The sequence below is a fragment of the Cucurbita moschata genome, unplaced genomic scaffold (assembly GCF_002738365.1).
Source record: "Cucurbita moschata cultivar Rifu unplaced genomic scaffold, Cmos_1.0 Cmo_Scf00001, whole genome shotgun sequence".
In the NCBI taxonomy this organism is placed as follows: Eukaryota; Viridiplantae; Streptophyta; class Magnoliopsida; order Cucurbitales; family Cucurbitaceae; genus Cucurbita; species Cucurbita moschata.
In genome coordinates this window covers 407672-424330 of record NW_019268517.1, presented here as the reverse complement: position 1 = coordinate 424330, position 16659 = coordinate 407672, and the positions used below count along the sequence as shown (strand labels likewise).

General features: G+C 41.1%; 2 protein-coding genes across 2 annotated transcripts; both read right to left on the bottom strand.

The window, feature by feature from the left end:
• Positions 1 to 1669: 1669 nt before the first annotated feature.
• Positions 1670 to 3389, bottom strand: LOC111452666 (probable pectinesterase/pectinesterase inhibitor 21). Its single transcript, XM_023093491.1, has 2 exons — positions 3194 to 3389; positions 1670 to 2511 (listed from the first exon to the last, which is right to left on the bottom strand). Exons 1-2 carry the CDS (start codon positions 3387 to 3389, stop codon positions 1814 to 1816), a joined length of 894 nt encoding a protein of 297 aa, XP_022949259.1. The 3' UTR covers positions 1670 to 1813.
• A 3174-nt stretch (positions 3390 to 6563) lies between these two features.
• Positions 6564 to 13898, bottom strand: LOC111445855 (probable pectinesterase/pectinesterase inhibitor 21). The gene is made up of 2 exons (XM_023084374.1): positions 13116 to 13898; positions 6564 to 7364 (listed from the first exon to the last, which is right to left on the bottom strand). Exons 1-2 carry the CDS (start codon positions 13798 to 13800, stop codon positions 6667 to 6669), a joined length of 1383 nt encoding a protein of 460 aa, XP_022940142.1. The 5' UTR covers positions 13801 to 13898; the 3' UTR covers positions 6564 to 6666.
• Positions 13899 to 16659: the final 2761 nt, after the last annotated feature.

The window sequence follows — 16659 nt, the reverse complement described above, 5'->3', positions numbered from 1 at the left end:
GATGCTTCTGACTTCTCTTTTGTCATATGGTACCACGACTAATGACTTGGTTAGTTGTTGGGCGAACTTGTCTCTCGATGCTTCTGATTTCTCTTTTGTCATATGGCACCAGGTTCTGACTCTTGATTTGGTCAGTTGTTGGATCTTGCCGACATCTTTCGTCAGCTTGGAGACAAGTTTGAGTCGGAAAATAGAAGAGTTGTGTGAATCAAAAATACAAGGGAGGTTCATGGCCAAGGGAAAGATGCTCGAATAACAGTTATTTTGGAATGTACTGTTGTGTTTGAAATGGTGTTAATAAGGAATCCGTGGGGATTTTCAGATATATTACTCAAAAGAATCGACACAATACGCCTAGTTTGTTGGAATTGAGAAAATTCTGTCCCCGTTACAAACATACGATTCATGGGGAGATAAAGAAATAGATCAAACCAATCGTCTGTGTGTCCATGTAGCACCACGTTCTGACTCTTGACTTGATCAGTTGTTGGGTGAACTTGTCTCTTCTGACTTCTCTTTTGTCATACGGCACCTCTGGATCTTTTGTCATATGGCACCACGTTCTGACTTAGTGCTGAGCTGGTCTCTAATGACTTAGTGCTGAGCTGGTCTCTAATCCGGCCTATAATCAGTGGTATGATCAGGATCAACAGATCCTTAGCGGTCTTCTCTCCTCCATGTCCGAGGAGATTCTTCACGATGTGGTTGCCGCTACTACGTCCAAGGAGGCGTGGGATACCCTGCAGCGGATGTTTTCGTCATCAACTCGTGCTCACACTACTCAGATTTGTGTTGAGCTCACCACGACCAAGAAACGAGATCAATCTGCTGCAAATTATGTTCACAAGATCAAAGGGCTGGCCACCGAGCTTCGCAAGATCAAAGGGCTGGCCACCGAGCTGGCCGCCGCCGGCTCTGCCTTGCAGGATGGATCTTTTGTCATATGGCACCACGTTTGACTTGGTCAATTGTTGGGTGAACTTTCCTGGATGCTTCTCACTTCTCTTTTGTCCTTATGGCACCGTGTTCTGACTCTTGACTTGGTCAATTGTTGGCTCGTTTGTCATGTGGCACCGCGACTCTTGACTTAGTCAATTGTTGGGTGAACTTTCCTAGATGCTTTTCACCACGACTCCTTGGTCAGTTGTTGGGTGAACTCACCTTTTTGTACATTCATCTGTAATTCTTCAATTTTTGAGACCCACCTTCTGTTAACAACTTTAGGAATCCCATAAATATTTTCGAGACTCACCTTCTATTAACATGGCACTACTCTTAATTTTTTATTTTCTTAAAAAAGTAAATTTTAAAATAAATTAAAATACTATTTAAGTTCTTTTTTATAATTTAAGATTCATTTAAGAGAAATTAAAAAAAAAATCCTAATAATTGATAATTGAGCCTAATTTTTAGATTTAAATTATGAAATTAATACTTTAATAAATTAATTTTATTTAGAAATTTAGTGGAGTGATTTAAAAAAACTGAAGATTTAACCATTTTTAAATTGATTTGATCTTAATTCATAAAATTATTTAGTTAAATTATAATATATATTAAACTACAAATTGTAATCTCAACTCACTCAAGAGAGAAAAAAATCCCTTTATTCAAAATCTTAAAATGAATGATAAATTATTGTTCAAAATCTTAAAATGAATGGTAATGTTTTTAAACAAAACTGTCTAGAATTCTGAGTCCTATAACTTGGTTTCAGACCATTGTCATGCCTGAATAGCTGAATCCAGGAATTACTATGAATAAACACGAAAAGCTTCAACTCATGAACTCTAGGAGCTCTATTCTCTTGGTTTTAGATTTTCATTAGGGCACTAGTGTACGGTATTCCGGTGTTCTTGATCCAATCATCACCTTGAATAAACAAGGAAGGGGTGAAATTGATGGCCTGTTTTGCTGTGATCTGTTTAACTCCCTTCCACTTAACTCTATTTTCTTTTGCTGCACCAGGTCCTCTGTTATCAAACTCTGTGTAATACAAAGTATTGAGAGCAAAATCACCATTCCATGGAAGCCAACCTTCAGGCTGGATCAAGTCGTCGATTTGGCATTGCATGATGACGGTTCTTGAATACTGCTTCCATGGGCGACCAAGGTAGGACTTACTGGTATGGCGAACGGGGTAGTAGTCAGGGTCGGAAGAGATGGTGCAATTTTGGAGGACGATACCAGTGGGCTCATCACTCTCCATTCGACCTTGGGCAGTGATAGGGCATGGTTGTTTCGGCTTTGGCTTCCTCACTAAGATCTTACAGTTCTGTAACACGACAGCAGCATTGCCAAAGATGAAATCAACGGTACCGGAGATTGTGCAATCCCGGTAGAATTGACGTTTGGCATGGGGGTAGAAAGTATCTTGATAGCCGTCCATTCTACAATTGTAGAAGATTGACATGTCGGATTGAACTCGGAGTGCCACGGCCTGGCCTTTGTAAAGTCCAGCTGAGTTCTCGAACCACAAGTCTTTTCCGATGAAGTTGGATCCGACAGCCGCTGTTAAGAATATGCAATNAAATTAATTTGAACATGCCGTGGTAACTAAGATGTTTGTAAGTCCGAAAGAATGACAATTAGATAGGTTGACTTTTTGTTCAATATTCTAGTGATTCTTCTACTCCAAAGATAGGTTTAAAGCATTTAGGAAAGGTCAGGAACTTAAATAACTTCAATTAGATGTAAGAAAATTTACCTTGCCATGTCAATCGTCCCACGTGCTTTCTTGTTTCCTAGCCGATCTAACTGATCAGCTGCTTCCAAGACTAGCAATCTCGTTCCCTCAAGGTTCACGCGACACTGAAACAAACATAGTCATTCTCTAAAAAATTGTTATAGATTTTGGGGGGCAATCATGTGGCTACTATATCCAAATACTGGCATTGTTTGAAAGGAAGGAACCCTGCTCAGTGTCTCGGCCCTACATTTTTTACCGTGTGGCATCGTGATCTTGACACGCTCACGACTAGCCTTAAGGGGAATCAAGCCCCATATATATTTTTCGCCCCGGCTTTGTGGCTTCGTCGGACCTTAGGCGAAGTTTGTCTTCGCCAATCGAATATCGCTTGTGCGAAATCCAAGCTTCTTCAACTACACACGCCGCCTGCGCGTGCATGTTCAATTGTCTGCGACACATCCGACTTGCCTCTACACTAGGCCAAATCATTTGGCTCGACCTTGCCTCTGCTCGGGCCAAGGTTTCTCAATGCAACGTCGCTTCTCATCTTGTCATCTCGATCCCCATCGACGGGTCCATATGTCTTGATGCCACCCCGAGTCTCGGGATGTCGTCGGCCATCATAACTCGCTCGGTCATGCCATCGAGAATGGGCCCGCATGTCTTTCATCTCATCGAGACTTCCCGAACACCCATCCATCCAGGTTCTATAGAGGCATTGGCCCTCCCGTGCCCATGCCGAGTCATTTACGAATACCGTACCGGATAGCGGGTGTATGTACCAACCTCCAACACGAGGCTAGGGCGCAATACCGCCACACCCGTGTCGTCCGGTACTGTCCTTCAAAAATCCATTTCAAAGGAAATTGCCCGAGACACTCATCTTGGCACGCTCGCCCACACTGTGACACACGTATGTGCCACAGGTTAGCTCACTTAGACCACAAGGCCCAAGGTGGTGGAGAGCTAACACCATGGTACCCTTATAGTACATTTTAAGTCATTTTCAATTTTCAGGCGTAGACATGATTTTGGTGAACGGTCATACGGTGTTGTGCATTGTCCATCCGATGTCCGATTGACACCAAACAAACATTCATATTTCATATGGATGGACTTAAATCCCGAACCGCATGTCCAAATTCCTTTTGAAACCCCGACTTTTTGAGGTTAGGGCCTGAGGCCCTACCCTTCCCTTCAACAACCCTATCTTTACTCTTCATGTCTATTCAATGTCTCTATCTTGCTTATGTCTCAACTTGTCTTCAATGCCCACTTCGCATGGTGGTGTGTTGGATGATGGATCATCCTCCTCGATCACATCGTGACACTCTTCTATATTGGCCCGCATGTGGTCGGATGCGCGTCTCTTGAGGGACGCCAATTTGCTTGTCATGAGGTGAGGGTCACAACCTACTCTCTTCATAGTATGGTTGTGACATTCTCCCCCACTTAACTTAGTCATCGTTCTCGATGACTTACTCAGGCACAATCGTATTGCAGATTGTGACATTTTCCCCCATTTAATTTAGTCATCGTCCTCGATGTCTTTCTTGGGGCGCATTCGCCCCACTAATTGTGAAATTCTCCCCTACTCAATCTCGGCCTCGTTCGGATGACGAAACTAACTCTCTGAATGTTGCCAACGCGACTCGCTGGAATTGGTTGTGTTTAAGAAAGGTATATAATTATTAAGCACCTGACTATCTTTTGTCATAATGCTCATCTTGATGACGTCTTCCGTCAGCTTGGAGACAAGTTCGAGTGGATTCTTCTAACTTCTCTTTTGTCATGTGGCACCACAACTCTTGACTTGGTTAGTTGTTGGGTGAACTTGCCTCTAGATGCTTTGACTTCTCTTTTGTCATATGACACCATCTTTTGTCATATGACACTACGTTCTGACTCTTGACTTGGTCAGTTGTTGGATCTTGCTGACGTCTTCCGTCAGCTTGTTGACAAGTTCGAGTGGATGCTTCTAACTTCTCTTTTATCATATGACACCATGACTCTTGACCAATCATATGGCACCACGACTCTTGATTTGGTCAGTTGTTTAGTGAACTTGCCTCTAGATGCTTCCGACTTCTCTTTTGTCATATGGCACTAAGTTTTGACTCTTGACTTGGTAAGTTGTTGGATCTTACAGATGTCTTCCGTCAGCTTGGAGACAAGTTCGAGTGGATGCTTCTGACTTCTCTTTTGTCATATGGTACCACGACTCATGACTTGGTCAGTTGTTGGGTGAACTTGTCTCTCGATGCTTCTGATTTCTCTTTTGTCATATGGCACCAGGTTCTGACTCTTGCCAACATCTTTCGTCAGCTTGGAGACAAGTTTGAGTCAGAAAATAGAAGAGTTGTGTGAATCAAAAATACAAGGGAGGTTCATGGCCAAGGGAAAGATGCTCGAATAACAGTTATTTTGGAATGTACTGTTGTGTTTGAAATGGTGTTAATAAGGAATCCGTGGGGATTTTCAGATATATTACTCAAAAGAATCGACACAATACGCCTAGTTTGTTGGAATTGAGAAAATTCTGTCCCCGTTACAAACATACGATTCATGGGGAGATAAAGAAATAGATCAAACCAATCGTCTGTGTGTCCATGTAGCACCACGTTCTGACTCTTGACTTGATCAGTTGTTGGGTGAACTTGTCTCTTCTGACTTCTCTTTTGTCATACGGCACCTCTGGATCTTTTGTCATATGGCACCACGTTCTGACTTAGTGCTGAGCTGGTCTCTAATCCGGCCTATAATCAGTGGTATGATCAGGATCAACAGATCCTTAGCGGCCTTCTCTCCTCCATGTCCGAGGGGATTCTTCACGATGTGGTTGCCGCTACTACGTCCAAGGAGGCGTGGGATACCCTGCAGCGGATGTTTTCGTCATCAACTCGTGCTCGCACTACTCAGATTCGTGTTGAGCTCGCCACGACCAAGAAACGAGATCAATCTGCTACAAATTATGTTCGCAAGATCAAAGGGCTGGCCACCGAGCTGGCCGCCGCCGGCTCTGCCTTGCAGGATGGATCTTTTGTCATATGGCACCACGTTTGACTTGGTCAATTGTTGGGTGAACTTTCCTGGATGGGTGAACTTTCCTGGATGCTTCTCACTTCTCTTTTGTCCTTATGGCACCGTGTTCTTACTCTTGACTTGGTCAATTGTTGGCTCGTTTGTCATATGGCACCGCGACTCTTGACTTAGTCAATTGTTGGGTGAACTTTCCTAGATGCTTTTCACCACGACTCCTAGGTCAGTTGTTGGGTGAACTTACCTTTTTGTACATTCATCTGTAATTCTTTGATTTTTGAGACCCACCTTTAGCCTTCTGTTAACAACTTTAGGAATCCCATAAATATTTTCGAGACCCACCTATTAACATGGGAATCCCATAAATATTTTCTAGACCCACCTTCTATTAACATGGCACTACTCTTAATTTTTTATTTTCTTAAAAAAGTAAATTTTAAAATAAATTAAAATACTATTTAAGTTCTTTTTTATAATTTAAGATTCATTTAAGAGAAATTAAAAAAAAAATCCTAATAATTGATAGAGCCTAATTTTTAGATTTAAATTATGAAATTAATACTTTAATAAATTGATTTTATTTAGAAATTTAGTGGAGTGATTTAAAAAAACTGAAGATTTAACCATTTTTAAATTGATTTGATCTTATCATAAAATTATTTAGTTAAATTATAATATATTTTAAACTACAAATATTACAAATATTAAATCATGTAATCTCAACTCAATCAAATCAAGAAGAGGGAAAAGGAATCGTTTTATTCAAATCTTAAAATCTTAAAATGAATGATAAATTAATGTTCACGAATTTTTTAAATGAAACTGTCCCTATCCCTTGGTTTTAGACCATTGCCATGCCTAAGGCTAATCCAGGGATTACTACGAATAAACACGAAAAGCTTAAACTCATGAACTCTAGGAGCTCTATTCTCTTGGTTTTAGATTTTCATCAGGGCACTAGTGTACGGTATTCCGGTGTTCTTGATCCAATCATCACCTTGAATAAACAAGGAAGGGGTGAAATTGATGGCCTGTTTTGCTGTGATTTGTTTAACTCCCTTCCACTTAACTCTATTTTCTTTTGCTGCACCAGGTCCTCTATTATCAAACTCGGTGTAATACAAAGTATTGAGAGCAAAATCACCATTCCATGGAAGCCAACCTTCAGGCTGGATCAAGTCGTCGATTTGGCATTGCATGATGACGGTTCTTGAATACTGCTTCCATGGGCGACCAAGGTAGGACTTACTGGTATGGCGAACGGGGTAGTAGTCAGGGTCGGAAGAGATGGTGCAATTTTGGAGGACGATACCAGTGGGCTCATCACTCTCCATTCGACCTTGGGCAGTGATAGGGCATGGTTGTTTTGGCTTTGGCTTCCTCACTAAGATCTTACAGTTCTGTAACACGACAGCAGCATTGCCAAAGATGAAATCAACGGTACCGGAGATTGTGCAATCCCGGTAGAATTGACGTTTGGCATGGGGGTAGAAAGTATCTTGATAGCCGTCCATTCTACAATTGTAGAAGATTGACATGTCGGATTGAACTCGGAGTGCCACGGCCTGGCCTTTGTAAAGTCCAGCCGAGTTCTCGAACCACAAGTCTTTTCCGATGAAGTTGGATCCGACAGCCGCTGTTAAGAATATGCAATCATGTTAAATTCACTTATTGAATTCGTATGAATACGATTATAAATTAGATGGCAACTTACCAAAGGTAGCACTTTTGAATGTGGGTGTTCCATCCTCGACACTCTTGCGACCTGTGATCTTGGTCTTAGTCGGGCCGTCTCCAATCACCATGACATAGGTCATTTTTTTGTCCACCAACACTTGCTCTTCATAAACTCCTTCCTTCACATAAATCACAAAGGTTGTATTGCTCTTCAATGGTACCTCTTTAAGGGCTTCAGTTATTGTCTTGTACTTTCCACTTCCGTCTTTAGCCACCACCACATTCGCCTTGATGTTAGCTCCAGTGGCCTCGAGTAGCCCTCGCCTGTCGCTCACCCAAGATGGCTCTCCCTCTTGGTATTTATTGGATTCCTCTGTTCGAAGTTGTCGCCCCGTTTGTGGCAACAGTCCCAACTTCTCCCACAAAGTGCTCACAAGGGATGTAACCTCACCCACCATCACAAGTCCATTGGCGGTCATTTCTTTTGACGTCTTCAACAAATTCTTCATCTTTTCACCAGTATCGCCAGGAACATTCTCGAAACCATCCAAACAAGTTTCTTGATATGTCAATGCAGCGCTCAACCAAATCCTAAGGTTCTCAAGATAAGCATTCACTCTGTGTACATCAAAACTATCGGTGATTTTATCAAAGGAAGTTAAAAGATCATCAATTGCATAATCCATGAGCTCGTCGCAAGCATCAACTGCTTTTTGCGCCATGGGGTCAGTGGCGGCTTGTTTCAAAGTGGGGGAATTTGCAATGGCCGCTTTGAGCTGCTCAATAGCAAAATGGAACCCTGCCTTGACCAACTCACGTGGGTCTTTTGAGTCAACATTGGACTTCACCAGGACTTCTTCGCAAGTTTCACGATAAGTAGTGGGCTCACATAGAGTCTTAATGGCAGCATTAGAGGAGCCAGGTTCCTCTCCTGCGCCACTTACACCGTTAACCAAGGCAACAAAAAATAGAGACAACAACCCAACCAGGGCAGCCTTATTGTTCTTGCATCCACCACCGTCATACGCCATGTATCTTCGCTACAAATCTCAAGCTGTTATTTATTTATTTATTATTTTTTTTTGTTTTGTTTTCTTGGGTAATATTAGATGGGAAGTTGCTGCCTTGATTTCTTTCCGTTCAACAAATGACTTGTTTTTATATGAGAAAATTTTAACAGAATTTCTAAATTGAAGTAAATATCGTTAGAGTTAGGAGCATTCTGGACCAATCATTTTTACTTTTTTTTTCTTAAATTAAATTTTCGTATCTAAATTTAGCTAATTTTTACTATAAATTTAGGTTAATTTAGTTAATTTTTCGTAATTTTGTATTCAAAATCTTAGTTGATTATGCTACATATTTTAATTAAGTTTTTTTTTTCTTATTATAAGTAATTCTTTGTTATTGAGGGGAAGTTCATTAGCTCATATTAGATTAATATAAAAATTTGTGATCAGTAAAAAATGCAACTTATAAATCTGAAGGTTTTGGAGTGATAAATAAATTTTAATAAAGATGCAACAAAAATGAACATTAACACAAGGATTGCGCCATTTGGGAGCTATTCTTTTTGTTTAAAAAATCATTAATATTGTTGAGTTTAACCAATTTAGATATATATAATTTGGATCATGTGGTCAAGAGATTCAAAACCCCATATGATCAAACTAAAAAAATTGATGTTTTTTCTTCTTCAAAATAAAAATTAATTTGAACATGCCGTGGTAACTAAGATGTTTGTAAGTCCGAAAGAATGACAATTAGATAGGTTGACTTTTTGTTCAATATTCTAGTGATTCTTCTACTCCAAAGATAGGTTTAAAGCATTTATGAAAGGTCGTGAACTTAAATAACTTCAATTAGATGTAAGAAAATTTACCTTGTCATTGCAATCGTCCCACGTGCTTTCTTGTTTCCTAGCCGATCTAACTGATCAGCTGCTTCCAAGACTAGCAATCTCGTTCCCTCAAGGTTCACGCGACACTGAAACAAACATAGTCATTCTCTAAAAAATTGTTATAGATTTTGGGGGGCAATCATGTGGCTACTATATCCAAATACTGGCATTGTTTGAAAGGAAGGAACCCTGCTCAGTGTCTCGGCCCTACATTTTTTACCGTGTGGCATCGTGATCTTGACACGCTCACGACTGGCCTTAAGGGGAATCAAGCCCCATATATATTTTTCGCCCCTGCTTTGTGGCTTCGTCGGACCTTAGGCGAAGTTTGTCTTCGCCAATCGAATATCGCTTGTGCGAAATCCAAGCTTCTTCAACCACACACGCCGCCTGCGCGTGCATGTTCAATTGTCTGCGACACATCCGACTTGCCTCTACACTAGGCTACACTAGGCCAAATCATTTGGCTCGACCTTGCCTCTGCTCGGGCCAAGGTCTCTCAATGCAACGTCGCTTCTCATCTTGTCATCTTGATCCCCATCGATGGGTCCATATGTCTTGATGCCACCCCGAGTCTCGGGATGTCGTCGGCCATCATAACTCGCTCGGTCATGCCATCGAGAATGGGCCCGCATGTCTTTCATCTCATCGAGACTTCCCGAACACCCATCCATCCAGGTTCTATAGAGGCATTGGCCCTCCCGTGCCCATGCCGAGTCATTTACGAATACCGTACCGGATAGCGGGTGTATGTAGCAACCTCCAACACGAGGCTAGGGCGCAATACCGCCACACCCGTGTCGTCCGGTACTGTCCTTCAAAAATCCATTTCAAAAGAAATTGCCCGAGACACTCGTCTCAACACGCTCGCGCACACTATGACACACGTGTATTTGCCACAGGGTAGCTCACTTAGACCACAGGGCCCAGGGATGGTGGAGAGCTAACACCATGGTACCCTATAGTACATTTTGAGCCATTTTCAATTTTCAGGCGTAGACATGATTTTGGTGAACGGTCATACGGTGTCGTGCATTGTCCATCCGGTGTCCGATTGACACCAAACAACCATTCATATTTCATATGGATGGACTTAAATCCCGAACCGCATGTCCAAATTCCTTTTGAAACCCCAACTTTTTGTTGTTAGGGCCTGAGGCCCTACCCTGCCCTTCAACAACCCTATCTTTACTCTTCATGTCTATTCAATGTCTTGCTCATGTCTCAACTTGTCTTCAATGCCCACTTCGATGGTGGTGTGTTGGATAATGCATCGTCTTCCTCAATCACATCATGGCACTCTTCTATATTGGCCCGCATGTGGCTGGATGCGCGTCTCTTGAGGGACGTCAATTTGCTTGTCATGAGGTGAGGATCACAACCTACTCTCTTCATTGTATGGTTGTGACATTCTCCCCCACTTAACTTAGTCGTCGTTCTCGATGACTTACTCGGGCACAATCCTATTGAAGATTGTGACATTCACCACCACTTAATTTAGTCATCGTCCTCGATGTCTTTCTCGGGGCGCATTCGCCCCATTAATTGTGAAATTCTCCCCTACTCAATCTCGGCATCGTCCGGATGACGATCCTTACTCTCTGACTGTTGCCGACTCGACTCGCTGGAATTGGTTGGTTTTCAGAAAGGTATAAAATTATTAAGCACCTGACTATCTTTTGTCATAATGCTCATCTTGATGACGTCTTTCGTCAGCTTGGAGACAAGTTCGAGTGGATTCTTCTAACTTCTCTTTTGTCATATGGCACCACAACTCTTGACTTGGTCAGTTGTTGGGTGAACTTGCCTCTCTAGATGCTTTTGACTTCTCTTTTGTCATATGGCACCTCTGACTCTTGACTTTGTAAGTTGTTGGATCTTGCTGATGTCTTCCGTCAGCTTGGAGACAAGTTCGAGTGGATGCTTCTGACTTCTCTTTTGTCATATGGCACCACGACTCATGACTTGGTCAGTTGTTGGGTGAACTTGCCTCTCGATGCTTCTAATTTCTCTTTTGTCATATGGCACCATCTTGTCATATTTCTGATTTCTCTTTTGTCATATGGCACCATCTTGTCATATTTCTGATTTCTCTTTTGTCATATGGCACCATCTTGTCATATGGGACCAGGTTCTGACTCTTGACTTGGTCAGTTGTTGCATGAATAAAAAATAGAAGAGTTGCGTGAATAAACAATACAAGGGAGTTTCATGGCCAAGGGAAAGATGCCCGAATAATAGTTATTTTGGAATGTACTGTTGTGTTCGAAACGGTGCTAATAAGGAATCCGTGGGGGTTTCTAGATATATTACTCAAAAGAATCGAAACAATACGCCTAGTTGATTGGAATTGAGAAAATTCTGTCCCCGTTACAAACATATGATTCATGGGGAGATAAAGAAATAGATCAAACCAATCGTCTATGTGTCCATGTAGCACCACGTTCTGACTCTTGACTTGGTCAGTTGTTGGGTGAACTTGCCTCTGGATGCTTATGACTTCTCTTTGGATCTTTTATCATATGGCACCATATTCTGACTCTTGACTTGGTCAATTGTTGGGTGAACTCTTACCTTCTTGTAGGAATCCCATAAATATTGAGACCCACCTCCTATTATCAACTTTGGAAATCCCATAAAATAGTACTTAGACACTGGTCTTCATTTTTTATTTTCTTCTTAATTTTTTATTTTCTTAAAAAATTAAATTTTAAAATAAATTAAAATACTATTTTAGTTCTTTTTTAAAATTTAAGATTCAATTAAAAAAAAAAAAAAAACCTAATAATCGATAATTGAGCCTAATGTTCAAATCTCTTCTAAATCAAGAAGAGAGAAAAAGAATCGTTTTATTCAAATCTTAAAATGAATGATAAATTAATGTTCAAAATCTTAAAATGAATGATAATGTTTTTAAACAAAACTGTCCCTATCCCTTGGTTTTAGACCATTGTCATGCCTTAAAAGTAGGCTAATCCAGAGATTACACGAAAAGCTTCAACTCATGAACTCTAGGAGCTCTATTCTCTTGATTTTAGATTTTCATCAGGGCACTAGTGTACGGTATTCCGATTTTCTTGATCCAATCATCACCCTGAATAAACAACGAAGGGGTGAAATTGATGGCCTGTTTTGCTGTGATCTGTTTAACTCCCTTCCACTTAACTCTATTTTCTTTTGCTGCACCAGGTCCTCTGTTATCAAACTCTGTGTAATACAAAGTATTGAGAGCAAAATCACCATTCCATGGAAGCCAACCTTCAGGCTGGATCAAGTCGTCGATTTGGCATTGCATGATGACGGTTCTTGAATACTGCTTCCATGGGCGACCAAGGTAGGACTTACTGGTATGGCGAATGGGGTAGAACTCAGGGTCGGCAGAGATGATGCAATTTTGGAGGACGATACCAGTGGGCTCATCACTCTCCATTCGACCTTGGGCAGTGATAGGGCATGGTTGTTTCGGCAATGGCTTCCTCACTAAGATCTTACAGTTCTGTAACACGACAGCAGCATTGCCAAAGATGAAATCAACGGTACCGGAGATTGTGCAATCTCGGTAGAATTGACGTTTGGTTTGGGGGTAGAGAGTATCTTGATAGGCGTCCATTCTACAATTGTAGAAGATTGACATGTCGGATTGAACTCGGAGTGCCACAGCCTGGTGTTTCATAGGCCCAGCTGAGTTATCGAACCACAAGTCTTTTCCGATGAAGTTGGACCCGATCGCCGCTGTTAAGAATATGAAATGATGTTAAATTCAATTATTGAATTCGTATGAATATGATTATAAACTAGATGGTAACTTACCAAAGGTAGCACTTTTGAATGTGGGTGTTCCGTCAATGACATTCTTGTTAGCTGTGATCTTGGTCTTAGTCGGGCCATCTCCAATCATCATGACATAGGTCATTTTTTTGTCCACCATCACTTGCTCTTTATAAACTCCTTCCTTCACATAAATCACAAAGGTTGTATTGCTCTTCAATGGTACCTCTTTAAGGGCTTCAGTTATTGTCTTGTACTTTCCACTTCCGTCTTTAGCCACCACCACATTCGCCTTGATGTTAGCTCCAGTGGCCTCGAGTAGCCCTCGCCTGTCGCTCACCCAAGATGGCTCTCCCTCTTGGTATTCATTGGATTCCTCCGTTCGAAGTTGTCGCCCCGTTTGTGGCAGCAGTCCCAACTTCTCCCACAAAGTGCTCACAAGGGATGTAACCTCACCCACCATCACAAGTCCATTGGCGGTCATTTCTTTTGACGTCTTCAACAAATTCTTCATCTTTTCACCAGTATCGCCAGGAACATTCTCGAAACCATCCAAACAAGTTTCTTGATATGTCAATGCAGCGCTCAACCAAATCCTAAGGTTCTCAAGATAAGCATTCACTCTGTGTACATCAAAACTATCGGTGATTTTATCAAAGGAAGTTAAAAGATCATCAATTGCATAATCCATGAGCTCGTCGCAAGCATCAACTGCTTTTTGCGCCATGGGGTCAGTGGCGGCTTGTTTCAAAGTGGGGGAATTTGCAATGGCCGCTTTGAGCTGCTCAATAGCAAAATGGAACCCTGCCTTGACCAACTCACGTGGGTCTTTTGAGTCAACATTGGACTTCACCAGGACTTCTTCGCAAGTTTCACGGTAAGTAGTGGGCTCACATAGGGTCTTAATGGCAGCATTAGAGGAGCCAGGTTCCTCTCCTGCGCCACTTACACCGTTAACCAAGGCAACAAAAAACAAAGACAACAACCCAACCAGGGCAGCCTTATTGTTCTTGCATCCACCACCGTCATACGCCATGTTTCTTCGCTACAAATCTCAAGCTGTTATTTATTTTTATTATTATTATTTTTTTTGTTTTGTTTTCTTGGGTAATGAAGATGGGAAGTTGCTGCCTTGATTTCTTTCCGTTCAACAAATGACTTGTTTTTATATGAGAAAATTTTAACAGAATTTCTAAATTGAAGTAAATATCGTTAGAGTTAGGAGCATTCTGGACCAATCATTTTTATTTATTTTTTTTTCTTAAATAAAATTTCCGCATCTAAATTTAGTTGATTTTTACTCTAAACTTAAAGATTAATTGAGTTAATCTTTGCTAATTTTGTATTCAAAATCATAGTTGATTATGCTAAACATTTAAATTAAGTTTTTTTTTTTTTTTGTTGTGCTTATTATGAGTAATTATTCGAGTGGAAGTTCATTAGCTCAGATAAGATTAATATATGATCAGTAAAAAATACAACCCATAAATCTGAAGGTTTTGTAGCGATAAATAAATTTGAATAAAGATGCAACAAAAATGAACATTAACTTTTACTTGTTTAGGATTGATAATGACCTTTAACCTTACTTGTGAAAAAGAAAACTACTCATTTTTCCTTAATTGTCCCATAAGCTACATAAACTACTCAAGGATTGGGTCATTTGGAAGCTATTCTGTTTAGTTAACAAGTCGTCAACATTGTTGAGCTCTAACCAATTTAGATATATATAATTTTCATCATGTGGTCAAGAGATTCAAAACCCTACCCCATATGATCCAACTAAAAAAATTGATGTTTTTTTCTTCAAAATAAAAATTAACTTTAATATTTGAAATAATAAAAATAACAGTAAGTTTTCGAATAAGGTTTTGATTGTCCATAGAAATGTCAAGATATCAATTTCTTTGGAAACATTGAGACGATGATCGATTTTATCTGTTCCTAATATTCCATTTGGTTTGAGACATTTTTCCTTTCAATTTTCAAAGCTTAGCCCTCCGAAGCTCTTGGCGATGGTTCCTAAATGAACTTCATCAGGGCCATCTGGTATTCTGAAGGTTCTTGCAGCAGCCCAGAGATGAGCATGAACAGTGCCAGAAGATAAGCCACCTGCACCATGAACTTGCATTGCCATGTCCAGAATTTGCAATGCCATATTGGTTGCTGCAACCTGTGCCATGTTTCACCAAGATATTAATGAAGACGTGGTAAAAAAAAAAAGGAAAAAATGAGAGAGGAGAAGGGTAGAAATCTGTTAAATGGTTAACAAAAAAAAATGAAGATAAGTCCGAAAGAACGACAATTAGATAGGTTGGCTTTTTGTTCGATTCTTCTACTCCAAAGATAGGTTTAAAGCATTTATGAAAGGTCATGAACTTAAATAACTTCGATTAGATGTAAGAAAATTTACCTTGGTCATTGCAATCGTCCCTCGTGCTTTCTTGTTTCCTAGCCGATCTAACTGATCAGCTGCTTCCAAGACTAGCAATCTCGTTCCCTCAAGTTTCACACGACACTGACACAAACATAGTCATTCTCTTAAAAATTGTTATAAGGGGGTGGGGGGAAATCATGTGACTACTATATCCAAATACTGGCATTGTTTGAAAGGAAGGAACTCTGCTCAGGGTCACGGTCCTACATTTTTTACCGTGTGGCATCGTGATATTGACACGCTCACGACTAGCCTTAAGGGGAATCAAGCCCCATATATATTTTTCACTCCGGCTTTGTGGCTTCGTCGGACCTTGGGCGAAGTTTGTCTTCGCCAATCGAATATCGCTTATGTGGAATCCAAACTTGTTCAACCACACACGCCGCCTGCACGTGCATGTTCAATTGTCTGCAACACATCCGACTTGCCTCTACACTAGGCCAAGTCATTCGGCTCGACCTTGCCTCTACTCGAGCCAAGGTCTCTCAATGCAACGTCGCATCTCATCTTTTCATCTCGATCCCCATCGACAGGGTCCATATGTCTTGACGCCACCCCGAGTCTCAGGATGTCGTCGGCCATCATAACTCGCTCAGTCATGCCATGGAGAATGGGTCCGCGTGTCTTTCATCTCATTGGGACTTCCCAAACATCCATCCATCCGAGTTCTATCAAGACATTAGCCCTCCCTTGCCCATGCCGAGTCATTTACGAATACCGTACCAGATAGCGGGTGTATGTAGCAACCTCGAACACGCGGGCTAGGGCACAATACCGGCACATCGGTGCCGTCTGATACTATCCTACAAAAATCCATTTCAAAGGAAATTGCCCGAGACACTCATCTTAGCACGCTCGCCCACACTGTGACACACGTATGTGCCACAGGTTAGCTCACTTAGACTACAAGGCCAGGGTGGTGGAGAGCTAACACCATGGTACCCGTACATTTTAAGTCATTTTCAATTTTCAGACATGATTTTGGTGAAGCATTGTCTGTTCGGTGTCCGATTGACACCAAATTTGGCGAGCATTCATATTTAATATGGATGGACTTAAATCCTGAACCGCATGTACTTTTTGAGGTTAAGGCCCGAGGCCCTATCCTGCCCTTCAACAAACCTATCTTTACTCTTCATGTCTATTCAA

Coding starts and splice junctions, on each gene's coding strand:
- LOC111445855 (XM_023084374.1), bottom strand. CDS start 13,800: ATGGCGCAAAAAGCAGTTGATGCTTGCGACGAGCTCATGGATTATGCA. Junction 7,365..13,115: donor ATTCAAAAGTGCTACCTTTG/GTAAGTTACCAT, acceptor TATTCTTAACAG/CGGCTGTCGGATCCAACTTC.
- LOC111452666 (XM_023093491.1), bottom strand. CDS start 3,389: ATGGATGGGTGTTCGGGAAGTCTCGATGAGATGAAAGACATGCGGGCC. Junction 2,512..3,193: donor AAACCTTGGCCCGAGCAGAG/GCAAGGTCGAGC, acceptor TATTCTTAACAG/CGGCTGTCGGATCCAACTTC.